The 27,443-nt window shown below is 41.4% G+C and overlaps 1 protein-coding gene across 2 annotated transcripts in view; it reads right to left on the bottom strand.

Annotated features, from left to right (window-relative positions):
* Window positions 1–27,443, bottom strand: part of nrxn2b (neurexin 2b) — a 506,666-nt gene that overhangs the window by 421,849 nt on the left and 57,374 nt on the right. For both annotated transcript variants that reach the window (XM_070929958.1, XM_070929959.1), the window contains exon 3: window positions 5,614–5,643. In XM_070929958.1, the coding sequence (XP_070786059.1) occupies window positions 5,614–5,643 (30 nt within the window). The remainder of the gene's footprint in view (window positions 1–5,613; window positions 5,644–27,443) is intronic.

The raw sequence follows: 27,443 nt of genomic DNA, 5'->3' as shown, positions 1-27,443 counted from the left end.
AGATCAAGATGAGCCTCATTGATTTTCCACCTTTGTATGAGTTTCCTTCTATTCTGTTGCTGCACTTACACAGTCTAAAATCTTAACTTATCTCACCATCTCAGCTCAATCCTTTTTCTTAGATGTATTAAACGATTACGAGTATTTTCCTTAGTACCAGGTAATATATTTTGAGGCAATTTGCATTTGTCTCACCCATATTTTATCTGAGAAATTGTCTTTATTTCTCCACTGTCATGATAATTGACCAGGAGCATTTCTAGGAGTTGGCCAGGTCTGGGGCTAAACCCAGGCTGCCTAGGGGTCAAGGTGTGCGTGCGTGCAGAGTGCGCACCAAATTGTTTTTGGGTGGTCCCTACTGTTCTGCCAGAACACTACTGCCTAGATTTCATTTAATTTTACTGCAATGTACAACTACTGCACACATTACATTGCATTTGAAATACAGTAATGTTAAGTCGAGTGTTCTGGACAAAATGGACAGTTGCAGGGCAATTCTTAACATAGCATCAGTGTTTAATTGCTACTTTCCTTCTTTATTCTGTTTTTACATTTTTATGGCTGGTGTAATGTTTGGCACTTTGTATTGTCCAAATAAAATAATTTATGCCTAATGATAAAATCATGTATTACCAGGGCTTAGTTTGTGCCTCCCCCTGCTGATTTTGAGTGATTATTGTGAATGCTCTGATTAATAAAAGTAAATAAATAATGCTTTGTGATGACAGTTTTGCCAGGGATCAAACCACCAACCCGCTCTACCTCCCATGCAACAGCGCAAACCACTGCACCACCATGCCATCCCGGAAGCTCAGTGTTTACAATGCCACTGTAGTTGACAAGAATAATGTTATTTCAAGATTAACATGTAAGTGTGTAAAGAGAGCAGAGGGTAATGCCTGAAAATGCTCTCTTGCTTTTGTCAATTAAAATTATAGTATCATTTTTTCTTTAGATGCAGACATTGTTTATCCAAAAATGTAGCCTACTTCAATAACTTTGGCTGGTGATAATTATTGTTCAGAGAGTTTGTGCCTGTGAAAGCTCTTCTTAAATGATAATCACTGGTTTATTGTTAAATGTAATCTGTTGCTTTCCAAGCATGCGGCCCGATGTGTGGGGTTGGCAGCAGTCTTGCAGACAAGCAGATAGCGATCAGCAGAGACTGAAGCCTGGGGTTTGTCCTTCCTACCGCTGCGAAGGACAGCCTTGGGTTTGAGAGGAGACTGACATTGATTTTCTTGGCCTGGTTATGTGATGGCTGAGGCACCTGCCTCTGATCGTTAACATTGACCAAAACCCTTTCCTTTTATCAAAAACATGGCTCTCCTGACACGCATAGAGACACACACATGTGCGCGTGCACACAGACACGGATTTTAGGAAAACTGATGTCTGGGAAGCTGAGAGGTGCCTAAATCCTCCAGTGAAAATCATCTAATTCATTACCATGTCATACGTCCTTGCCTTTACCAAATAGGTATATTGATTTTTCTCTTTTAAGATGCTTTTTGGAGTGTCCATTGGGAATAAACACTATTAATTCTGGCTACAGGGTAATCTATATAAAGGGCTGGCTTGGCATTGTTTGATGAAACTGGCATAATCAGCTACTTTACTTTGAAATCTGATAATAGGGCATCCATCCGTAGGTTATTTGCCCTGTGATTTTCTTTGTTCATTGTGTGGCCTTTATTCAACAAGCACATGTTAGCCCTGATGGGGAAAAATAATAATAATAAAAGAAAAATAAAACATATTGGTACCTGTGCAGCAGTTGTTTTATTATATTTCCAAACATAATTATGTATTAGACCTCTACTGAATGCCTGTGGCCTATTTGGAGATTATTTTTATTACACAGCAGTTTTTGAGAAAATAATGCACGAGAGAGAGAGGGAAGTGGGTTGCAGTCAGTGACATGCACATTAAAGTAGCTCAGCTGTGTGTGTGTGTGTGTGTGATAGATTCCATTTATTCTCTACAACTTTTTCCCTCACTTTATCTTCTGCAATCCCAATGCCCATTCTCTCTCTTTTTAAAAAAAAGTTATGAAATGTTCTGTTTCAGTCACCTTTCAAGTTTAGTTCCTGCTGCTTGTGGGGGCCGAGTTAACAGGAAATGCACGGCTGTGCCCTTGGACATGGTGGATCGGAGCTTGAATGTCTGATGTTGAGATCAGGGCGTGTCTCGGGGGAGATGATGGAGATGCATAGATAGTCTAATGTCAGATTTCCCATTCTTCTGGTGTGTTCTGCTATCTTGGTGGGCCTGCATCTTGCTACGAGTGGCTGAAGTAAACCGTCAGCACAGTTTGGGATGGACTACATCATAAGGATCAGACTTACAGTAAATGGCAGAAGGTTGCGGGAGATGGTATATGGAGGCAGAGTGGAGGTTGCATAGAAATGAAGGGATTATGGTTATGATTCATCTACTGGTGGCAGCGAATGTCTGCTGGGGACAGAGAAATAGGTCCCGCCTTTGTATAGAGCCGTACAAGAACAATGAACTGGTAAACAGCTTGCTCGATGATAGTTTGAAAGTGAGTACTGTGCAATTGAGAGGAACCATTTCACACAAGTTTTCTCCTGGGATGAGTGTTTAAAATATGTCTGACTGGCCAAAAAGTCACATATAAAAAAAAACATTCAAGCATATTTCTTTGTTACAGTGTGTTAATAATGACGCTAACAAAACTAAACTAAACTGACCTCATTGTACCAGTAAGAAATCCAGGTTCACGATGCGGATTGTTTGTTGATGGCGACTGACCTGACGTCATTTTCCTCTCACCTTTAATTGCACACTATACATCAGTAGCCTGCTGTCAGTTCTGTGATGTCACAGGATGGCACTGGCTACTGGCTACCTTATACAAGATATATGGTCAAGGAACTGGCACCAAGATCGTCCCAGTGCCCCCCCATAATACTAGAGTGCATGCTAACCTAACACATGCATTATGTATTTTAGGGATGCAACAATTTTTGGGGGGGATGCACCACTTAACCTGACCATTATTTTCTTGATGAACAGATTCATCTTTTGGTCTATAAACCAACAAATAATAGCTGAAAAGTGTCCATAATAATTTCCCAGAGCCCAAGTCTTCAAATTTTCTGTATTATCCAACAGTCCAGAAGCCAAATAAATAACAATGTGAAATAGAGAAAAGAAGCAAATCCTCACATTTGAGACGCTGGAACCATCACGTTTGGAATTTTTGTTTGACACATGACTCATCATCAGAACATCAGATTTCTTTGTCGATTGACTAATCATTTAATTGACAAAAAACCCTATATCTGTTGATGAATGTAAAGTGATATTTACCGTTTGGTGTTCAGAAACTACTGTTAATGGTTAACATACAACAACTGATTTTGGGAATACCCTGACCCCCTTATTTCTCCAGTCAAGGTTCAAATCCCCTCATGACAGTAAACATCTGGGCCACTGAAGTGCCCTTGAGCGAGACATTAAATCCTTCTGCGCAACTCCACGGTTTCATTCATTATTATCGTATAAGATCGGAGGAAAGCATGGATTTTGTGAGAATGTGTAAGAATATACTGCTGAGATGAAGCCATCTTTTAGGGCTGAAGAGGTTATGATGATGTCAATTTTGTGGCCTGTAGATTTGTAACCTTGTGATGACATAATTCTACATTTTATTTCACACTTCTGCTTTTAAACTGAACTCACAAAACTACAGGTGTCTTGCTGACCCTGTTTCCCCTCTTATGTAAACTAAAGTTGTGGCTGGAGTGTCATGGCTGGAGATCATACTCATTTGGTCAAGCTTTGACTTTCATCAATCAAGTTTTACATTTGTCATTAAAATTAAACACATAGACTCACGGATACTTGTAATTAAATTATAAAAAAAAAAAAAATTGCTACTGTGTCTGCTGGTATTCTTTCAGGCACTATTTCACCTGCAGAGGTGGAACTGACAACTGTGGGACTCATTCAACACATAGGCTTGGAGTCTAATGATGGACACTACAGTTGACTTTGATCCTGGTGCTGCAGCTATCTAATTTCTTCACAGAAGTTATTAAACTGTAATCTCAGTTTTCTATTCAACCTACAATGAGAATGAACTACAAAGACTACTGATATACTGTTGGAATATAAATATCCTCTACATGTTTCCCTGCACTTTTTGTGAAGCTAAAATCCATCAAATGAACAAAAAGACAATTGATTTCTGTGCCAGTTATCACACCATATATTGGGTAAGGTGACGGATGGCTCAACAGGATTCAGGTGGTCTGAATTTGCCAGTGAAACCTGAGCTTTTGACTCAATTGTTTAGTATCTTGAGATGATGGGGAAAGCAATTTGAGATTAATCATTGAAAGAGTAAAGGGCTGAGTCAAGGAAAGGGGGTTTTTACTCAAGTCTGCGTGAACCAAGGACTGCGGTGATAGAAGAGAGGAAGCTTTCTCCACACCAGTAAAGGTCAGATTATTCACTGGAATCTGTGCTTCCTCACTTCCTTTCTCTCTTGTGAACTTTGCTTTAACACTTTTTTTTTTCCTATGGACAGTCCTCACTGGGAGGCCAGAGGCAGAGAAAGGTCAGAGAATGAGGAGAACATAACTGTGAGGGATAGTAAATAGTCAGACTGGAGCTTGGTGTGTACTTTGAAATGCATTACGGCTGCAAGACTACACAAAATGACATACAATTTTCATATGGTTTAAACACCTTTTTAGAAAAAATATGTCAAATGCACAAAAGGTCAGAAGATGAGAGGAAAAAAAGTCTGAGGGATAGAGAGAAGTGTGACATTGCAAAGATTAAACAGCTGTGGTGTAAGGTGTGTTTGTGCTGTAAATGTACCCAAAATAGCATCAAAATCAACATCACTGTTCATAGCAACATCAAAACAAATTGCAGACACATTTTTCTCATAAAAAGGAAATCTAACACATATCATTTAAGAACATGAACTGTAGCCCTTTAAAAAATCTGAATGCCAAACAATGGGAATGTGAGCAGAGTGGTGATGAGAAACTCTGCACATTCGACAACACTTTCACCTTGAAGTGTTAGTGAATGGGAGTCTGGACACATTTTGTTTTTGTAACTTTGACCAGCAAACACATTTCCAATAGAATCAGCAGTTATTCTTTTCTTTTCTTTTTTTTGTTTAAACCCAAGCAGAAGGGATAGCAGAAAAGTGTTACCTTCAGCCCCTGGTTCAGGTCGCCGGGGTCAAAGGTGGTCAGAGGTGAAGGTCCAGGACGTGAGCCATAGGACAGGACAAGGGGTGGGACACACATTGGTGGAGGTCACAGAAAAGCACAAAGACATGGCGGCAGGGAGAGGGAGGAGAGGCAAGAGTCGAAAACCAAAAAAATAAATAAATAAAGGGGAGATGCGGAAGGAGAGAGAAGGGGGCAGCAACAGGGGATGTTGCAAAGGGTTAAAAGGACAAGGGAGGAAGAAATGGAGGGACATGGCACAGAGAGAAGGTAAAAGCAGAGGAGGAAATTGTGAGGGAAAGCGGCAGTTTCGAGGGGGTGGGGGGAGGGCAGAGAGGCTGAGTCAGTTCCTCTAAAAAAACAGAACCAAAATAAAAAAGGAATGAACCCATACCTTGGTCGTTTAACGTCAGGTGCGCCAGACCTTGAAAGGGAAAAAACAGAAAAAAAGAACAGAAAGAGGAAGAAAAGAAGGTCATAAAAGGCACGGGAAGAAAAAAAGCATTGTCACAACGTTGGACTGCAGTTTGTGACAGACATCCTGGGGCAGACTTGGATGTCAGAGTTCAAATCAAAGGTAAAAAACGAGAAAGAGAGATAGAGATAAAGAGAGAGAGAGCGAGTAGTAACAGAAAACAAGCAAACACTTCTTGAGTGAGGTGTGGGGGGTTTAGAAAAAAAAGCATTTTCATTTGGTGCAACCCCCGAAGGCTATTGCTCTCACAAATGCTTTTTTTTCCTCTGGAGTACTTATGGAACACACAGAGAACTGTTTGGCAGAAAAGGCTTGAACTGAATTCCTCATCTCATACTGTACTCAAATCATAAATAATAAAAAAAAGAATCTGAGCTCTGCAAGGTCTCACACAGAGAGGGTCAGAGATAAACCTGGGAAAAAAACGCTACAGGATAAACTGTTTTTGTGTTGCCTGTAAAAACCCAAAGCCAAAGATTATTCCAACACAGACGGGAATATAAAGCATCACAACAGCAGCCCAAAATATTTGTTAAGCGTACTGTAGTGCACACATCTTGCCAAAACTGCAGAAAGAGGTCCACAATGAGGTCCCGCTGTTGTTGGTGTGCAATAGTAAAGTGACATTAAGTAACTTCTGAATCAGGCCACTGTACCGAGCAAACCATTTCACACAATCCATAATGCAGAAAACATTCACAACATTATGACACTTTTGGGTCATCTTTGGAAATATAATCAGAAAAAATGTTATGGTCCCGATTTCACAAATGGTCCAGGTGTCACCTTATCATGAAAATACCTCTGGTTTCTGTTTCAACGCCACTGTAGCCAATCCAGTCGCAGCACAATCGTCCCCACAGAAATAGCAACCACACTTTCGAAACTGCCATTAAAAGAAGCAACAGGCTCAATATGTCCCACCTATCAAAGGCAATTCCTTAAACTGACAAGAGTAAAAATACAATAAACCGAATGGAAGGACCTTACAGTCTTTGTTGCACCACCAGAGGCAGATTTTGTTGCATAATTGTGTGTGTTAACATGCACACTCCTGTCTATACTGAGAGAACATGAAAATAATAATTAAAAAAGAAAATCTCAAATACTGGTCAAGCAGCAGTGTTTACACACATATTTACAACTACAATGGCATACATAGCAAATGCTCTTACGGTTTAAAATATTATGTTCAGCACCGGTTTGGAATCAAGGAAGAAATGCTCTATCTGTTCACATCATTGCTGGCAAGGGTCATGCACTGTAAACATACACTAGCATGTCTTGTGGATGTAATTCTTGAAAGCAAACTTTAACACTGAGAAATAGAACTGGAAGAAACATGGCCTTAACTTAGACCTAAAGCGAGGTTTATTCCTAAATAAAACCGAATGGCTAGAGCAAATTGGATTTAACCCCAGGCAGCACAGAATATCATTATGTCTGTTGCACCAGAAGCCCCCAAAAGGTCAAATCTTTTCAAGCCGACCTGTCTTTTCTTGATCAATACCGTTTCAAACATAAGACTCTTGGCACCACCAGCAAACAGCTCAATCTAAATCAGCATCAAGGAAGTGTAGTGCTGCTGCCTCGGATTGCTGCGCTTCTTCAGTTTTTCATTTGCTACCTAAAAGACCCTTTAGACTTGAAAAAATGTATCTGACTGATGGACACAGTATATGAAAATTCAACAATATAATTAGCTATTAAACACTGTTGTCTTCATGCTTGAGATTCACAGTTCGGTACTGATCTACATTTACTGAGCTATAACAATATTTTCCAATGCAAGTGAGGTGTTCTGCACCTGCTGCTTTCTGCAGTGGAAGGGGATCAAATCAACAGGTCTGTTAATGTAGAAGATATGCAGCACTATGCTGTGAACGGTAAATATTCAGACGCAGAGCTAAGATGACTCAAGTCTTTCATTTACCCTCTTGAATCAAGGATGTGCTAAAACACTGATTTCAGAGCTCTAGCAGAAGCAAAACAGGAGAGATGGCCTTTAAAGCAGAATCGACGGCAAAACTCTTCGGCCTCCATGCACAGCAAATGTGCCAGGGTTTGTCTCTGTGAAGTCTGTGCATCGACATTTGGACCATGGACTGGCTAACTGCGGTGCTTGACAGCTCAGGTTACCTAAGCATTCAGATGCTGCCTGCTTTTTCTTGCAGACAAAACAAGAAAGATAGTGTCTAATGTCTCAGAAAACCAATTAACACACAACAGACCTGAAACTAGCTGTTAAATCTGCAACGTGAATGCACAAAACACATCTATACCACCACCAGCGAGCAGGTAAATCAGAATACAAAGACTACAGAAGGAAATGACTCTTGACTACAAGCTGTTCCTATTGTCCTCTTTCTTAATAACATCTGTGATTCAGGGGCAGAGGAAATGCACAGGCAGAGTATTTTATTTATCTGGCTGCAGTCCGTTTCCTGCTGGCCCTTTACAGGGAGTCCAATCATTCTCACTCTGCCTCCCTCTGTTTTTGTTCCCCTGCTCATAATCCATTAAGGTGATAAGGCGAAGCCTCCTGCAATGAAACAGAACTGCGCTGTCGCTGCATACCAAATCATTCAAATACCGCCAGCCCCCCACCCCCACCCCGGCCTCATCCAGCTCAGGCAGCCAAAAGACAGTGGCACAATTTTGTGGCAGAGGAAGAAAAAGAAAAAGTGAAGAAGAGGAGGTCAGAAGAGATGTAGAGATGTAGGAAGAGACAGAGCAATGGCAGTAAGTTGTCAAATGGCATCTTCACAGCCAGTGTTAACCAGAGATTTACAGACACGGAGGCGAAGAAAAGCCAAAAATCAATCAGAGGGAGAAATGCATTCCAAAGTATCGCATCAGGAAATTGGAAAGTTTTGATTTGATCTGTGCAAAATGCCAAACTTCAAACAACACTTCTCCCAAAACAGAAGGACACACACAGCCAGTCACACACATTATATTGTCTTGGCAGAAGCATAGGATGCCAGCCTCCAAACATGCCAGATTCTGATCAGGATGTGACAGCTTTCACTAGCAAGTGGTTTAGAGAGAGAGAGAGAGAGAGAGAGAGAGAGAGAGAGAGAGAGAGAGAGAGAGAGAGAGAGAGAAAAGAGGCGGAATGACTCAAAATGTAAATTACTGTAAAACATCTGAATGCAACAGACATAAGGAAAAGCTCCATCTCTCTTAACTTCCATTCTGCATCAATATTGGAGCACAAATCAAATTACCACAGCCACGAGCTCGCCACACACACTGGGAACATGGCAAAATCCGCGCCCAAGCTCTGAATCTCCCCATCTCCTTGACATCTGAGCATTTGATTACATCCTTAATTCTGCGGCGAGTACAGATGGGAGTGCCTAACGGAACCAGCGCCGTTTGAAGAGCAGCTCCGATTGGCTGGTTATGATTGAGTGGCAGATGGAGCAGGGTCATAATTCTGTCATTAGGCGGAGAAATGCTTACATCTTATTTGGCCCACTCCTCTTCCCCTCTGTTTCTCCCTCCCTCCCCATTCTTCCACCTTTTCTTTGTTCCCAGTCGCCACATCCAGCCCTCCATCAGCCAGCTGCAGCTGCCTCCTGCTCTCTTCTCCCTCATCTGCCACTTTCGTCTGCTCTGCTTCACTGACACAGATCATGGTAGGACAAGGTGACACATTTTGGAATTGTTAATTGTTAAAAGTAATCTTCTGAAGTAATCTTTGTTTTGTAAGCAGCATTCAACAAGTTCAGTATGTTCTTGAATAACTTTTGAAGACATTATGATGAGCCTTATCATCCTACACACATACACACATGGACAGATGTGCTGGGTCTCAGGACAGCAGCAACAACACACAATCGGAGAGAAAAATGGGAGTCATCATCATTATCCCTTTTTAGCCCCTCCGCACTTCCTTTCCTCACACCTCCTCTATCCCTCGTTTATCAGATGGACACACAGATTAAGTCACAAGGAAGAATGTGTTTGCTTCCCAAGCACCCTGTGGATCTGGGGTGGCATGTTAAATAGCATCCTCCTCCAAGGACTCTCAGCAGCATATGGCCACCGCACTTTACGTGGCTCCTGAAGGCACATGCCATACAGGCACAGAAGCCTCTTCTTGACTTGCAGATCCCAAAACGGTAGTCACACCGCTTAAAACATACTTCTTGAGGAGACCGCCTCTGTTGACTTTAGTGGGGGCAAGCATTAGCAAAAACTACCGAAGTGTATAAGTCATGAGGTATAAAATAAGAACAATAAATGGTTTTATGTGCCGCTTATTGCTTGGTGCACCTCCTTGGCACGACACAATATCCAAAACGTTTGACACATCCACAAATCACCGGCTTTTACTAGGCCTGGGCACAGATAGAGTTTCACAACGTAATCATCGCTGTACGTCTCCCGTTGCCAAAAAGTGCAGGCTTGGCCCTGGAGGGCTCAGAAACAAACCAGGGCAATTTGTGAAAACATCTGCTTAAAAGATGTCGGAAAAGGGTTCTGATTGAAAGTGAATAATGTTCCTCTCAGTAGGCTGATCTATAATGCATAGTGTCTTTGCACAGCTTAAGTAATATAGAAACTGTAGCGGAATTTAAAGTGCTTTAATAATTCATTGAGGATATCTATTCAATGAGGGAAAAGGAAGAGATAGTGGGAGGTAAGGGGCTAAGAAGACCTCCACAATCTTGCAGAGTTATTGATTGACGTTAAAGGCTTCCATGTCTTTTCAACGCTTTAAATTATTAACATAAAGCTTGCCCCAGTTTCAAAAGGAAGAAACACGTTCTTTACTTTAACATCGAGTTCAAATCTTGCTCAGTGGGTCCACCGCGACTTATTGACAGTGTAAAGTCACGGACTGCGGCTCAATGTGATTTCAATAAAGGATAAAAGACTTGAGCTGCGTTCACAGTCACACATACAGATACCAAGTAGAAGGCAGTCTCTGGCATTTCATGACGTTGTAGCATAATTTACATAGTCCACTCCGACTGGACAGTCGTGCTTTGACGTAGCCGCCGTACTACACTAGCGCTGCTGAAACTGTTTTAATACAACAATGGTGCACAAGCTGGCAAGACTGATCAGCCGTGTATCCGGGCTGGAAGGGATCCACTCTCTCCACTAGTTGAGCAGAGCCGAGCTGCAACACCATGTCCCATTCACAATCAATAGCAGCCTGTTACAGTGAACACACTACATCTCAACTGACCAGCTACCACAATGTGGAAAGTGCAAAGCTTGAGTTTGAAGTAAAGGCACAGCTGTATTTCAGGAACAATGAAGCAAGAAAGGGCATTTCACACTGGCTGTGCATTCCATATAATATGCAGGAGGTGGACAGGCAATCTGAAAAATGTAACAGTATCATGGTTTACTACGAGTTTCACCGATGTTATTACTAATATAAGATATTTGTCCTGCTTCTGTGCATGTCTTAATAATGATGAAGATCAATCCAAGCATAAAACACAAATGAGTACTACTGAATGATGTAATATCAACTTCACGTATTCACATATTAAACTATATACGATTTCATAGCATTTATGCACTGAATATACCACAAAAACTAAATACATGTTTATTTCTTTGTTTGGTGTGTTTGGTTCTAGCAGTATGCCCTAGATTCTCTAGGTATCTGAATAAAAAATGTACTCCTTTTACAGCAATTCAGAATTTTCTGTGTGTGTGTGTGTGTACGTGTGTCCGCATGCATTTGATTTCCTTGGAAATACCACAGGGAACTGTTGACCCCAGGCAAGGCACTTAAGCTGAGCGAGTGAAGCATTAAATCTTTATGGTCACTTTCTACTTCCACTACACAGCAGCAACAGCCATCATCTGTCAGGAGCAATGCACTAAGTTGTTTGGAGGCCTGTCAAATGACGTGATTTACTATTCAAAGTTACAATTAGACAGGGCCACACTACATAACTAAGATCGCACATGCCAAGGTTTGAAGACAGAAAAGACAAAAAAATTGTCAAAGCGACATTTCTGGTCCTTTTCAGCAAGGGCGTGTTTATTGGCTTAATAACTGTCTATTCTGTACGTGGGGAGATCACAGTTAAGTCTTACAAAGGAAAATATCTCATATCGAGATATTATGCTCCCCCACATCTCCTAATTAACTGCATAACGCTGAGTGAATCACTTTGACTCGCACATTTTGTTCATTAAAACACAGCTAATATGTCATGGGATACGTCTGAAAAATAAATCGGAGCATCTTGGAGATTGGTGAGGGGTAGAGATCTGAACAGTTGCCGTTCCATCTTAATGAAACAGTTCATAAATAAATTGGACCTCCATATGTTCGAGTGGGAGAATTTGGACTGATTTCATGTTTTAGCCATTGATGCTAACACACAGAAGGGATGTTGATGATGTCTTCACTTGTGCTAATTTACACAAGACAGACTAAAGATACTCAGAGGTGCCACAGTGTTTTACTAGCTCTTAAATAAAACCCCATTGCGTCCACTTCAGAGGAGGGGCTCTACCAATACTGAAAATGTGAAATATAGCAAACATAGCATCCTCATGTCCTAGAGTATGTTTTTTCCAGTTACCAAATGTTTTGATTTCCTGACCTGGATGGATGCTGGGTCCATCTTGCAACAACCAATGGATTCTATGTCTGACCTCTATTTTCTTTTCATTTATGGAGGTCAAACCTAATCATTAGCCCCTACTGAGATTGGGTGTACTTCCTCTGAGTATCCATCTGTCCTTCCTCTCCTCCTCCTAATCTTCAACTGCCAGTGCCGCAGATGTATGCTACAACTGTTCCCCAGTTCATCCACCCTCTTTCCACAGTCAATTTCATGGAATGAATGCTTCTGATTGCCACTTCTGGACTCCACTCATTAGGGAAGCTGAAAGTGGGGAGTGGGCAACAAAATGAATGCCATCCTTTACAGTTTTTTTTTTGTTTACTGGGCTGTTGGAAGCTGTAATTGCAACGTCACATGTGATGGAGAGACCGGCAGCATTGATTGAAGGAAGGAAGCCAGTCCTCAAGTGGACAATTAGCACATGCAACCACCCCCCTCTTTCCTATGTGCAAAGCCATCAAAAGTCCTAAACCCTACACACACACACACACACACACACACACACACCCAAAGCTACTAGCATCATTTCAAATCCTTGCTCAAAATCAAAAATCAAAATCTAGAAAAAGAAAAGGGAGATCACTCCATAATGAAGGAAGTAGCAAAAGAGATTATCACACTTCACCAGTAATAAAAATGTTCACCTCTAAAGTATATTAAATGGCCTGTACAGGCACATATTTTTTGATGTCATTGTCACCTCTATTGCAAAAGTAAACCCATGTCGGTGAAACAAAGTAAAACAACAACAAAATCCCCTGGTCCTCTGAGCCAAGGAAGCTCAAGTCAGAGACAAAGTAATCTACAGGGACATTAGTGCAAAATAGCACCTTGCCTTGAGTGCTTGTTGATGTTTAATGTTTCATTTTGACAATTTTCTCCCTTCAGCCGGCGTTTAGGAGCACACATCCTGTTCCCCTCCACTAACAGCACGGCAGTGCACTGTAGTTTTGTGTTAGGAGAAAAAATAAAATCGTAATGACTTCTCCTGGAAATGTGGCTTCCCGTGAGGTTTTGACAGGGCGACTTCCTGTCTTTTATCAGGGGGTGGGTCTCAGCAGGTAACTGCAACAACAGCCCATAATGGAAAATTAATGTCTTCCAACTGAGACGACGCACTAACTTCATTTAGCTCATTGGGTCGGGTAAACACCATTAGACCATGGAATCTGCAGTGCTCCTGGAAGTTCAGTCATTTGAGAGAGAGTTGGATAATTATGGCAAAATTAATGTAAATTGTGTAACAAATCTATTCATAATTCATGAGCCCATTTTCTGAGGCTGGAATCCTCTTTGTGGGGAATGATGCTCAGCTTGATTTAACCAAGATTGGAAAGTCCCTACTGGTGCACCCTCTTTACTCACAACAGCATTATGGTGTGTTTCTTTGCTGTACAATGGTGAATAAAATGGTTCTGAAGAAGTTGCTTAAACAGACTCATCATCAAGCTGATCCGTCTCATATTCAGTCTGAATTGTCCTTAAAGCATAATTCCAGTGTTGACAATTCAATGAATTAACCAATTGATTTTAGCTTCACTGGGAACTTTTTTTTTCTTTTTTGCTGTGTGAGTACGAGTATGTGTGTTCAGTTCATGGGAAATGTCAAAAAGAAAATGTCAGACAAATGTGGAAAGAAGTGAGAAGTAGCCTTCTTATATGACAAGAAAACAAAAACTATGTATCGACTCTCATCATGATGCCATGAAATGGCAGAGCTCAACCATAAATTAAGGAAACAACAAATCTCAAGTTGTTTTTTTCCCGGAGACACGACAGTATCTCGTTTAGTTTCAGCCGCTGAGCAAAAAGCCCTGCTGCTTGCTTTCATCTCGCCAAACTCTAATTAGGCAAACTGAACAAATACCAGCGAGAGAGAAGTCCTCCGCATATTCAAACAAAAGGGCTCCTGAGTTCGAGCGAGCAGAAGGAGCTAAAGAGAGGGAGAAAGAGAGGAGAGAGAGCTGATCACAAGAAAATTAAACGGCACTGAACCTTGTAAACAAATATTTCAACAATGTTAAACACAATGTAGGAGACGTCTGGTGCCGCTGTGCTGTGAAATAGCCTGGCTCTGTTTGGAATGGGGTTTCACGTATGATGGACGCTGAGAAAAACCTCAGCTAAAGAGACAAAAAGGAAAAACAAACATCAGGTGTGTGTGTATGTGTGAAGGGGTATCAATAAAACAACATTAATACAAAGGTTTTCAACTCAAACATTTACACATAAATGTAACCCATGGAGCAGGGTGAGGCTTCATCTTAAGAGGTTAAGCAGAGCCTGTATTTCTGCTTATCGCCCTGCCTGCCTGGAAATGCCTAAAACCCGTCATAGCCTTCATTAACAATTTTTTCTTTAGCAATGTGGAGTGTTCCACCTTGAAGTGTCAGCTATATTGTGAAACATATGAGCTACTGTGGTCGGCCCAAGAACGTTGAAGAGGTGAAAGAGAAAAGACTGACACGAATCCATTTCTTTTCCCTCAACATCATAGAGTGATTTTCTTCCAAAGTTTTGTTTCTCTTGAAAGTCACTCATCACTTTTAAGGCCTTCTGTGGACAAATGCCTGAGATGCCGCAGCCCGACCCTTGTTGGCATGGCAACTGGCTCCAGTATCTTTCCTGCCATGATGACGGCCATACTGGTGTATTCACAATCTGCTTCGCATTCTTCTGCTCTCTTTGTCTTCTTCCTCTGTCATTCTCATCTATTGATAATGTCTTCTTTGTACTCTCTTTTTCGGCCCAACTTTATCTTTCTTTCACCCTGTTTCCTAACCTCCATCATCCCCTCCTCTTTTGCCCCCCCTTTTTTATTGGGACTCACTGCAGAGCTCACTACTCCCTTTCAGTGTGTCTCTCTCTGCAAGCAATTAAGCTTGCCATTGTGTGTTTTTATTACATTATCCACCCAGATACATAATGCTCAACTCTAAAAAAGTCAAGGGGGATTTGCATTTGAAAAAAGGTTATAAAACCAAATGAGAGAATTCAGTAATTATATTAGGAGGACATTTGAATCAGCTGTGATATCCACATAAATATTGTCTCCTGGTTCATTGCCCACAGAGGTAAACTCTTGCAGGTATAGAGCAATGGAATAAACCTAACCCTTTCATAAATCTTCCCACTACGGCGAAATTGCCTTTTGGGGGTAAATCCTTTTTATATAGTCAGGAATCCTGTAGCCCATTAAGTCTACATTCCCAAGGCTGTATTGTTTAAGTGTAAGCATTCGTCAGCATACATAATACCACTGATGAAGTGCAGACGAGTGGAACGAACGCGGACCTGCATTCATTTGCATTTTATTACATTACTATCATATAAAACAAGCAGGTCAAAATAAGAGTCGCACAAAATCAAACTCAAGGGAACCAACACTATATTTAGAGTATGTTATATGTGTTTTGGTGCATCAAATTTAGTAAAACCCAGCAAAACGCATTAATCATATCCATTTCTCTGGCACCTGGCTATCTAAAATAACAAGAGAAACAGATTGGAGTAGCCTGTTACCCCAAGGAGCTTTCTGGAGACCAACACAAGCCTCAGGTGCAAGAAGCCCATGTTATCTCACAGCCACACCTGATGGTGTGTGTGTGTGTGTGTGCGCACGTGCGTGCGTGCATGTGCAAAGGTGTACTTTTGCCAAAGCCCGTAGGACTGATACTGTACGCAGAGTAAATATTTTCATCGCTACTGCCGCCAAAACCCTCACCACCACCGTCGCTTTGGCTAGCGCTCATACAGTGCAGGATTGCTTAATCAGATAGGGCTGTTATGCTAGGCTCCACTGATCCCATCTGTCACAACTTCATCCGCCGTGCTGTTTCGAGCCCCACGACAGCTCTTTAAGAAAACCACTCAATCTGTTCTCTGGGCTATTTTTGCATCCTTTGCATTTTGTCTCTTTCTCTAAAAAAGGAGAAAGGTATGCATAGAGCTGCAGGTTTCCTGACACAAAGCAATACTTTCACTTGGATTTGGGTGGTGGCTAACCTGACCTCCCTGATCTGTGATCCCACCCTCCTCCACCTCCACTAAGGGATCAGGCGGTAGATCAGAGGGGTTTTGGCGCTGCCTGAGTCACCAGCTATTTGGCAGTCAATGCCCTCATCCCCTCCATGGCAGCTCGCAGTGTGTCTGCGGCTGAATACCAGTCACCGCTGGATCAGCTCATCCCCGGGGAGCCCAGAGGAAACTGGATTAGTGGCTCAGAACGCACACGAGAGAGAGATACCCCTAAATATGGTGCTTTTGTCCCTTACTGTGTGTAGTGGCAGGGGGTCATTACTTGGTCACCAGTTTACAAGTTGAAAAGGGCAGATAAGACACTTATGGAGGAAGCTGAATCCAATTGATTTGTATTGGCTTGTATTGGCTATTAGCCTGGCTTAAAAAAAAAAGTCAAACCTTGCCCTACAAATGAAAGTCCAATTTGCTAAACATTGTTAGTTCATGAAAACTTAGATTTGCTATACTGGACATCCAGTGTCTGTTAAGTCTTCCCTGGGTAAATATATCCTTTGGCAGGGAATGATTAGGTTGTTTCCCTAGTTTATTTGGACCGAAAACGTAACAGTTAGCATGAAAACTGAGAGTCACTGTGACTGAAACAGAAAAAGTAAAAGTGCAATGAACAGAGGCAAAAGAATGCTGTAAATGAAGATGTCACAGTACCAGCTCCACTCTTTGATATACGTACAGTCTCTGTGCAGTGCAGTGTAAAAACACCAAAGCCATGACTGGTTAGCACAAAGATATCGCGGAAATCTGAAAAAACAAGCTTCCTGAGGATTACCGCTCTAATCCATGATACTCTATGAATGCTAATGTGCCGGCTCGAGGCACAAAGAACTCAAATCCCCTGCGGCCCTCCACTGCTCTCCTTTGCTTATTAGAACTTCTTATTATGTGACACTAAAAAAAGATTGATTCTGTTGATCCACAAGAGTGATAGCATTAGCATGTGTTAAATAGTCAGGGCATGTACACTTCTGTGTCAGGACTAGCTAAAGACCACTGTTGAGTATCTGACATCAGGTCACCAGGGATCGGGCTGACATGACTTGCCTGAATCATCTTGTCTCTCAAAAGCTTAAAACACACTTGCTGATGTGAACAGTATATACACACATATGAGCTAAGATGGTCGCTCTCTCTCTCTCCCTCTCTCCCTCCCTCCAACTAGATCTACTGTCAAGTCCAACAAACTGGCCACAAGGTCGCTGAACTGCTAAATCCAATTATATGCAATTATCTAGTGTGTCTTATACCAAAGAAAAGAGCTTTATCTGACCAAGAGAGGAGGGAAAATTGAAAAAGGAAGTGGTTCTCTCAATGGGATACACTCCTTTGGCCATGAATTCCTGCTCCTGGTGGGACTCTTTAGGAGGGTCTGTGTGTGGCGTGAGTGTGTGGCATGTGTGCACGTATCTGCTTGCCAAGTTGCTATGTTGGACAAAGACTCAAACCCACAGCAGAATTTCTTGAATAGGATGACTAATCTATAATTTTAGCTTTCAATATTTCACCAGAGTAAATTAGCACCATCTCACACCGAATCTGCAGTATCGTGACAGCACTTCCGAACAAAATACACCAAACTGACTCACATCACTTCCTGTGATTTTCTTATGTGTAGTGTGGCCAACACACGGATCCATCCAACTCAGCAACTAAAACATCGTAATGGAATCATAATGTGCAGGAAACGGTCAAGGTCAACATCAACCCAAACCAACAAAAGACATTTCACAAGACATATTGTGGTTGTGAAAACTGGATGTAATTATAACTTGGGAATGCTGTGGTTTTGGTGCTATACTGTATAAATACAATAAGGAGGCTGTGTATTCAACATCAACATGTTTACAGACCAATGGCCAGACAAAGATTTGTGTGGACTGCAATGTGTCTCAATAAATGTCTTATTTACAAGTTGCATTAAAAGGCGTAAATATCAGGACTGATGCACTGCGTTTAATTTTAAAAAAAAAAAGAGTCTTAGAAATAGCCCATATTACAGTGATCCGGATCAATCAATTTCCATATTAGGTCCTGTAATTAAGACTAATTGCTCGGCTAAATAAGGCACCTGAAACTGGGATAAAGATTGATACCAGCTGTGGTAGAATGGATCTGCCTTGGAAAAAGAGTCAGGCAGCCAAATCAATAAGTGTTTCTGAGTATTCCATCAGTGTCAGTAACAAAAGCATATAATTAGAGCTGCCTCAGAAATACCAAAATCAATCAAGAGGTCTTTTTTTTTTTTGCTCTGGCTTATCACTGTTTTGTGTGTGTGTTGTTTTTTAGTTAACAGGGTGATAGCACTCTCTTGTCTGCATCCCAATTTTCTCAGACACTGCCTCCATGTAAAGATTCTGGTTTGTTTGCATTCACCTCCCATAGTGCCTCCTTACCCTTTCTGCACCTTAAGTATTTCTCGGCTCCTCTGCATTTACCGAAAGCGGGAGAGCTCGGGGAGGAGGCGAAAGAGTGATCAGTGTCATCTCCACTTCATTTCTATGATCAACGGCGCCTCTCGGGGCTCCAACCAACAGATCTGGGTACCCGGCACTTCTGAACATCTGCCACTGCCATTCCCGAGGCAGGGCGGCAAGCTGGGGCTGGGGCTCTACGCTTGTGCGGCAGAGAATAAGAGTGTACATGTGTGTGTGAGCGTATTACTCTGAGTTACTGGGTAGGGTTATACATATTAATGAGCATCTGTGCTTACGGAGAGCACTGTTGTTGAAATGCTTTTAGTGTTTTCACACGGTACTGGAGTAGTGCAATGCAACAGGTGTGTGTGTTTGTGTGCATACATTTCTGATTTAGCGTGTGCACTTGTGCTAAAATTCAAAATGATTGTTAAATTCTCCTCAGATCCGGAAGAAGAGACTAAAAATCAAACAACCAGCACCCATGCTGGTGCTGCAATGAGAGTGTTTTCACAAAGTGATGGAGCTGCAACACATGTTTATGCGTGTTAAAACTGAAACTACAAACTAGTATTACATGTGAAACGTTTTAATGTAGTATTTCAGCCTGGCATTTTGCAGAAAAGTTGCACGCAACTAAATTTTAACAGCAAATCACAGTTTTAATATCAATGTCACTTTCAATTGGTTACTAGTTGGCACTGACAGCATGACCGCTGAAAACAATGGACAGCAAAAAGGCAGCAAAAATGTCCACATTGTTTATGGCCTATATACATATTATAGACATTACAAAAACATTTCAAGAATGATGTCAGGACTTCCTTTTGATTTTGTGTTTGGAGGTCTCCACGTCCTTTTTCAAGCATGGACAATGTGCATGTGTGTGTGGGCGTGTGAGTGCATGTGTGCGGCTTCCTCTCCTTATCTCCTTCAGCCAGGCCACTCTGCCAACATACCCTCCAAAGAGCCCCTAGTTGTCATTCAAGGCGTCACACAGCCCTGAAAAATGTCACCATAAGGGAAGGGGGGGTGGGGGGATACACAAAGAAAAAGTGGCAAGTGGTGTGGGTTTGAAGCCCAGCAAACCACCCCGTTACCTCAGTGGGGTTCCGTTATCTCTCCTGTTATACCTCGTTCTTCCTGCAGCACCACCCACATCCACGGTGCTTTATCGGGTGTATGCCACAGCACCTAGCGTACTAAAAGGGTTTCTAAATGCACTCTTGTGACAGGGAAGTGTGAGAGGATGTTTAGCGTAGGGTTCATGTTCAAAACATCTGCTCAAAATAAGTAGTGACAGCATAAAGTTTCTCAAAATATGGGCGTATAGGTCGTCTGTGCAGGCCGCTTATTAAGACCCATATTTACGTGTATTGTTTGGCGGCGACCTTTTGGCCGTAGTAATTATGACAGTAGAAAAGGAGAAAGTCAGGTGAGGTAGTGTCAAGAGCGACAGTGAAGTCATGTGACATAACATAACTTGTGTAACTAATAAACTTATTCAAACCCAAAACATGATTTTTTTCCTGAACCTAACCAAGTACTTTACCAAACTGCGACCGTTTTTACAACGTTAAATACGTGTTTATTATTGTTACCATGGCAACGAAGGTCCGGTATACCTGCCGTTGGTAGCCCCCACAGTCATATATGTAGTCTTGGGAGTCCATCATATTTGTCGACCTATTGTGTCGTTTAGGTATGAGGATGTGGTCTTAAATAAGGGCAATTTCAGTGTAACACTAGGAACTGTAAATCAGGCAAAAAAAAGATTTTCGCGAAAATATCACCATAAATACTTCTTAGTTCATCTGGAAAAATGTTTTTCACAGAGGCAGAAAACTGACAGATCATTAATCGACTAGTTAGAGTTATGAGATTGGCAACTTTCAGATCTTTCTGTAGTGTTGAAAAAGGAACAAATTATTAGAGGGAAAACCTGTTCATTTGGCTGAATTCTTCCAACAAAAATCCCAAAGGAACTTACTTCAAGTGAGAAAGACAAAAGTGGTTTATAATGCAACGTGGACTTCAGCCAAAGCTCAGTACAAAGCAAACTGGGCTGTCGAACAAGATTTTGTACATGACATGGTGGCTCCATAGTTGGCAATTTGTGAAGCTCAGCAACAGGTGTTTTGTTTTTTTTTGGAATGAATGAATTCTGATTTGGCAGTTATGTATCTGTTACTTGCACATATATTTCACACCTGTTGTGGCTTTGGGCAGATGTGTTAAATGCATACCTTGTCGTGCATTTGTGGCATGTGACTCACAATCTGGTCAGTGTATGGAATGTAAGGCCATATTACCATAAACCTCACAGCGTGCTGGCAAAGTTGATGATGCTGATGTGACACAAGCCAGATAAAATAGCGGGAGTAGTTCAAAGTTTGTTATAGTTTGTTATAGAGGTTGCAAATCGTCCGGGCATTATGATTTCGTGCAATAATTATATGACAATGAAATGGTATATGGGAGACACAAACACACTCAGCTGAGTGTCACCCTCAGATTTAAATTGGAAATCTAATCTGGTACATGCATGTGATCAGAGTGGAGAAGGCTCCATCCACCTCCCTATCTTTATCTGTCTTTATCTTTCTCTCTGTGACACACACACACACACACACACACACACACACATACAAGGAGCAGAGCACACCGTGCAGTTATTTACCACAGATACTTATCTATCAGGTTCTAGCCGAATGGCATTTGTGCGATTACCATCCTGTGGCAGCTGACGGCCCGCGTGGTGACAACCCACGGTGACGAGTGGACGGTATCATAAATAATGGCTGCCATCCATTCCAACTGTCAGAACGAGCAGTGTCTCATAACCGGCCGAGAAGGCAAGAAAAACACAAACATATGCTCGCACACAGAGACAGTGATTTATAGCGCTTTTACCTTCCGCATGCAGGTGCAAAGACCAACACTCACATCCACACTCTCTTATACAGCACATACACACACACATAATATGCAAACATTGAAAACCAAAAAGAGAAGAAAAAAGACTTTCAAACACCCACAAAAGAACATATGCCTGAAGGGATACCGCAGCATTTTTAACTGCCGTATCATATTTGTCACGTCATCTAACTGTGAGTCATTTCATTCCATCCAAAGAAGAATTTGCCCCACATTTTTTTTTTTTGCATTTTTGTTTAAGACAGGTTCAGTAAGGAATCAAATCAGCAGCAAACGCATCTTAAGAAAACATTGTTGTCCAGTTGTCAGCCTGGCTGATTCAAATATCTACTCTACTAAAAAATGGTATAATTGCTTTTGGAAGCACTAAAAAGACTAAATGGCCTGAAATATCCCTTTCTTGTGAATCCATATTTTTCATCGCTGTTACCATGCCCTCTTGAAAGCCCTCTGTCTCCCTTCTGCTGCTGCAATAGATTGAAACATTCCATGTTTGTCAGTGATTTGACTTGACGGACAGTTCCATTACAATCGCTCTCAGTCCGTGGTGTATGCATGTGTGTGTGTGTGTGCGTGCATGACAAACCTACCATCTGTTCACACAGGCAGTTGTTAACAGGGAGTTGTACCTGTGATGCAAAATATTCCCAAAGATAGACCGTTTTGCTGTGGCAGTTCCCTGCAAGAATGTTTTTCTTTCTATCGTTTGGGGATGCTGAAGCACATCATGGCAGATAATACCAAGTGGAAATGATGATGATTATCTCGTAATTTCACTGTGGAATATTTTTTAAAGCAGCAACACACTTGAGCTGATTGTCCTTATCTCTACCCGCTTTGAACACACACCTAGGTGTGAGAGTGTACATGCAATCGCACACTATCAACTGTGTGCACACACACAAGCACACACTCATACGATGCAGCACAGCGGCATCTCAATTCTGTCACTCAGAGGGTATGTTCGCACTGCAGGGCTTTCAATTAAAAAATTCTGTTCATTACTACAATTATTTATGTCTATTTATCTAATAATACTATTTATCTAATAGAGATAGATTCTCAGATATCAACTGTCAAAAAAATCCAAAAAGACATATAGCTTGTGTTTTTTCATATTTTGATTATAATGTGTACTTTTGGGTTTTGATGTAACTGAGGCATCAAGCGAGCGACTTGACTGTTTGCCGAGCTGAAGTGGGTACCAAAATGATTGTTTTCTTGTTAAACTATATGATAGATTAATTAGTTTCATACAGAAGTGCTCAGGGCATCAAGAGCACTATATACCTAAAGTGCACTTGATAGCATTTTTTTTATTTCGCAAACACAAACTGCATCCTTTTCGCCCTTCACATTGATTCTCAAACATCCCGTCGGTGTTACATGGGGGAGGAAAACGAAATCAGTGGTGGGACACTTCTGGCTGCTGTGTGGACATAGCATAGTTTTCCGTAATGATGGCTCCTCTCAAGCTACATGCTGTCAGGGCAGGCCTGCAGCCGACAGGGAAGCGATAAGATAAGAAACTGTTTATACAGCAAAGGCAGAATAAATCCCATGGTAAGGACCTCACAGTGGCCCGGTGTGTCAGATTGCCAAGTTGGCCTGATCTTTGTCAAGGCGTAAGGGTGTTATTACCCTGCTGTGGGTAGTAGCTCACCGTGCAAACCAAACAACACCTCTCCCATCAAGGCTCATCCTTGCCTCTGTCTCTATGGCCTTCATAGCGAGTGGTTAAGGAGAGTCCTCACCTGTGTCTCTGTGGAAGAAACCTCTCCAGTGTTCTGCCTGCCCCTGTTCTATTCTTCTTTCTCTCAGTGCTGTAAGATTTTTCCACTGGATAATCAAAGGAAATTGGGTTAAATGTCAAGGCTGCAATGCGTGGGTACATTCAGGAAAATGTCTGGCCTCATTGTATAAGGTGTATCATTAATGATATTGAAAAAATGTAGATGTATTCACTCCGGAAAGCTGTTGAATAACCATTCGAATATGGATGAGTTTCTGCGTTTGCCTAGCAATCAAACAGATACGCCGCTGCATGTGTCGGTTTGGAAAATAGGAGTCAATCAGAAGTGGTGCAGACACCGTGGGTGTCTCTAACTCTTTCAGACTTGGAAACATCAGAGGAAGCCACTTCGACAATAAATGCTTTAAAGACACAATAGAGAATACATGAATTAATTTGCAAAGGAGGTGATTTCTCTATTCAAAGACCAAGTGTGGACTGATTGCAGCCGCACAATGAATAATCACATCTTTTAAATCAAATTAAATGTATAAGCTTTCAGGAGATTTCGTTCTTCATAATTTGATTCTGATCTATAGGTTTGTGCACGTTTGATTGACTTTGGACATACTCCATCAGCCTTAGGGGGTTGAACACATATGAGGTAAGGTCAGGTAATATTGGGTAATAATTGCTTTAATCAGGCCAGGGTCTCCATCAGCAACGATTGAAGTGGATGTTATTTGAAAAGTATTTGCTGATTGGAGACTCGTGGTGCATGCTGTTTCTTGTTTTAGTGTCCATTAGCTATTGATTGGCCAGTGTGAGAAGAGGAAATAGAGAGACACTTGAAATAAATGCTGTAATAGTCCTCAAGTACCCATTTTCTTGAAAAAGTTAGTTTCAAAGGTAATATATCTGAGGACATTTCCCTTAATAAAACATATTCATACAGTACTTTTTTGTATATACTGCACACAGAAGCAGGAAATTGGCATACTGTACATGGCCAGGTTAAAAAATAATACAGATCATACAATACAAATAATACCTCACCTGACTTCCTCCTTTTCTCCTGTCAAAATTACTACAGCCACTAAAGTATGGGCCAAAATAAGCTGCTTGCACAGACGACCTATACGGCCGTATTTTTGGGGAGGGTGGTCTGCTGATTACATGCATAACCTGGTTTCTCCGAGTAACCACTTACATAAGGTCCTCTACGCACTGAATGTCTTTACTGCCCTCGCGTCAGACCGGACTACACTACCAACATTCAGAAATCAGTCCTTACAAAAGTTGAAATGCCTCTTAATGGTCTATAATAGCTTCTGAGTTCTGACTTGCTATTACACCACATACCTTAATGCAGTGGGGGAAATCTTGAGAAATCACTTCTTCCTTTGGAGCAAATCAAAGTTCACTGAAATGCACAGAGACAATAAAACAACAGAATAGCACACTCAAAGTGAGCTGCTGTCAAAGCGAAGAACAAGGGACGAAAGCTAAAAGCATGTTTAAATAAGGATCTTTCATTTAGAATAATTGTCTGCATCTCTGCTTTTCCTTCCACAAGATAAAGGGAAACGAAGCAAAAGAAAAACTTCAAGCTGGCCAGCATCACCTCTGAATAAAGCCATACTAATTTGGGAACTAAAACCCCTGTATGCTTCATTTTCCGATGACTCACATCCAAGCCCAATTTCCTGGATATTTGATGAGCAGAACGGCTGCACCGAATACCTAAACATAAAAGAAATAAATCAAGATGATTCCTTCCCCTTCCAGATAAAAGTCAGGCACGTAAATTGACATTTATTTTTGAGCCAGGGCTATGCTTCCATGATTTAGTGTGAAAATACAAGGAACAAAACAAATGCCTTGGGGCCACAGAAATGCAACATATTGAAAATTAAGCAGAGTGAGTGCAAATGAATGCTGATACAGTTTGCTGCAAGTTATAGTAATCAATAAAAATGTTATTTAAAGCTTGGTTGGGGTTTGTGGAGCTTTGTAAATCTTACATACGGGCTCATTTTAAGTTCATCATATGTTTATTAGAATATTAGGGTAAGACCATGACATAGTGAGCAATATAACACAGACAATAAAAATACCTCGAGGATAGGAATTCGTCATACTTTTACACAGTTACACCAGATTTATAGTGTATTTTACTGTGCACTATATTTTATTAGAATACTCACTGTTACCAGTCTGTATGAACAGTATATCAACCAATTAGTTTCTTGTGTAGTGAACGCCCAGTCAGGGGTGTGACAAAAGAAATAGGACAGAGAAACAAAGGCGCCATGAAGTCTTGACTTGATATGAATCTCCCCAAAACAATGTCCTTGGTGGCAAGAGTATAAGTTTCTATTCCTTGACTGTACTGTGGGTACCTCTGCAGCATGAACACACACACACACACACACACACACACACACACACACACACACACACCTCCAGGATGAAGGGAGATGCATTTATGATTTTTATAGCATCCATTATTTGCACAGGGGTAAATAAGTGTCATGAAATATTTATTAGGGGTCTGATGTCACTTAAGGTAAGGTAGAGATTCAGGAGGATAGAGGAAACAGTGCAAGTAGGGACCAAAAAAAAAAAAAGACGTAGAAAAGAAGTAGGATGTGGCAGCGCCTAGTTTTGAGTGATGCCTCTTTTTATTAAAAACACCAATGGGGTTTCCATACAGCGCTATGGATGAATAAGCAGGGAAGCCGAGTTGTGATTCCTCGTACTCCGCTGTCTCCTTCTTGAACCTCAAACGACTCTCCTCTTCATACGGCTTCCCCCTCTCTCAGATGTAAACCTGCTCCACTACTGCACTTGGGGGTTGGGGCTGCCTGGTTGGAGCAGTAAACACCTACTTGAATATATATGAGACACTGCGGATGACAATCCTGTTTCAGGACATGCATCAGCAAGTGACGGTCTACATCTGCTGTGAAGAGCTATACTTCTATATTTAAACCATGACCAAAACAGATAGTCAACACTTAAATACATTGTAAATAATTTCTCATATGTTACTGACTGCAGCTGTTAATGGCCTTATTCCTTAAGAAAGATCAAACAAAAACAACAGAAATGCTGGCTAACATTTGCAAGCTAGTTATATTTGCTCACTTGTCATGTATCAGTATAATTCTGGTTGCATCCAAACCCGCCCATGTTCTCAAAACTGGGATTTAGACAAGGTTTGCACATGCAAGAGTTGGCCTTTCTTATTATTTATAGTGCATTTTGCTACCATGACATGAAAAAAATGCATGGTCTGTAGGAACAGGACTTAAATAAATAAATGTTAAGACTTTTTTTCTCCCCATAGCTTATGTTCCACAGGTTTATGATATAAGTTACTCACATATGTCAATGTAAATGCACAGACAGGCACAAAGTCAAATAATGTGCGAAGCAAGTCAAGAGTCCCATTCTAATCTAGATTCCAGCGAATCTGCTATTCCACCACCAGAAGACACCCACCTACAATACTATCAACTAGTCAATAATAATCTCATACAAAGTCTATCATTACTTTGCCATAGGTAGCCCTGTAGCTGTACTAGTCATGTCGTCTTGACAGGGGTTTAAGAAGTACAGCATGTTATATTTACAACAGAAAAGTGAATTGGTATATTTGATATTTGGTCTGCAGGTTACTATGGTTACAATATAGTTCGGACTCGGTTCCTTTTCACCTGTGTTGAGCCCACATTGAGCCAGCCACCGGCAAACACATGTACAGTTAAACTGTATGTGTGTCACCACATTTATGTCAACAAAGTGAATGCAATCTCTGTCAATGTACGGAGGCACACAGAGCTGCTGTGCCAGATAAAGTTAGCTTGAGTGGTTCAGCAGCAACACATTTAATGGGGGCAGCACAGAGCTCTTTGGATGTCTGAAAGTCAGAACACTGTGAAACAGTTCCAATACAGGAGCAAATCTACTCTCTGACAGAGACAGAGAGGCTAACGGCCCTGTAAGCCCTGG

This window comes from Enoplosus armatus, chromosome 23, assembly GCF_043641665.1.
Source record: "Enoplosus armatus isolate fEnoArm2 chromosome 23, fEnoArm2.hap1, whole genome shotgun sequence".
Lineage (NCBI taxonomy): Eukaryota > Metazoa > Chordata > Actinopteri > Centrarchiformes > Enoplosidae > Enoplosus > Enoplosus armatus.
Note: the sequence above shows the minus strand (reverse complement) of the source record. Positions and strands in the feature narration are given on the sequence as shown.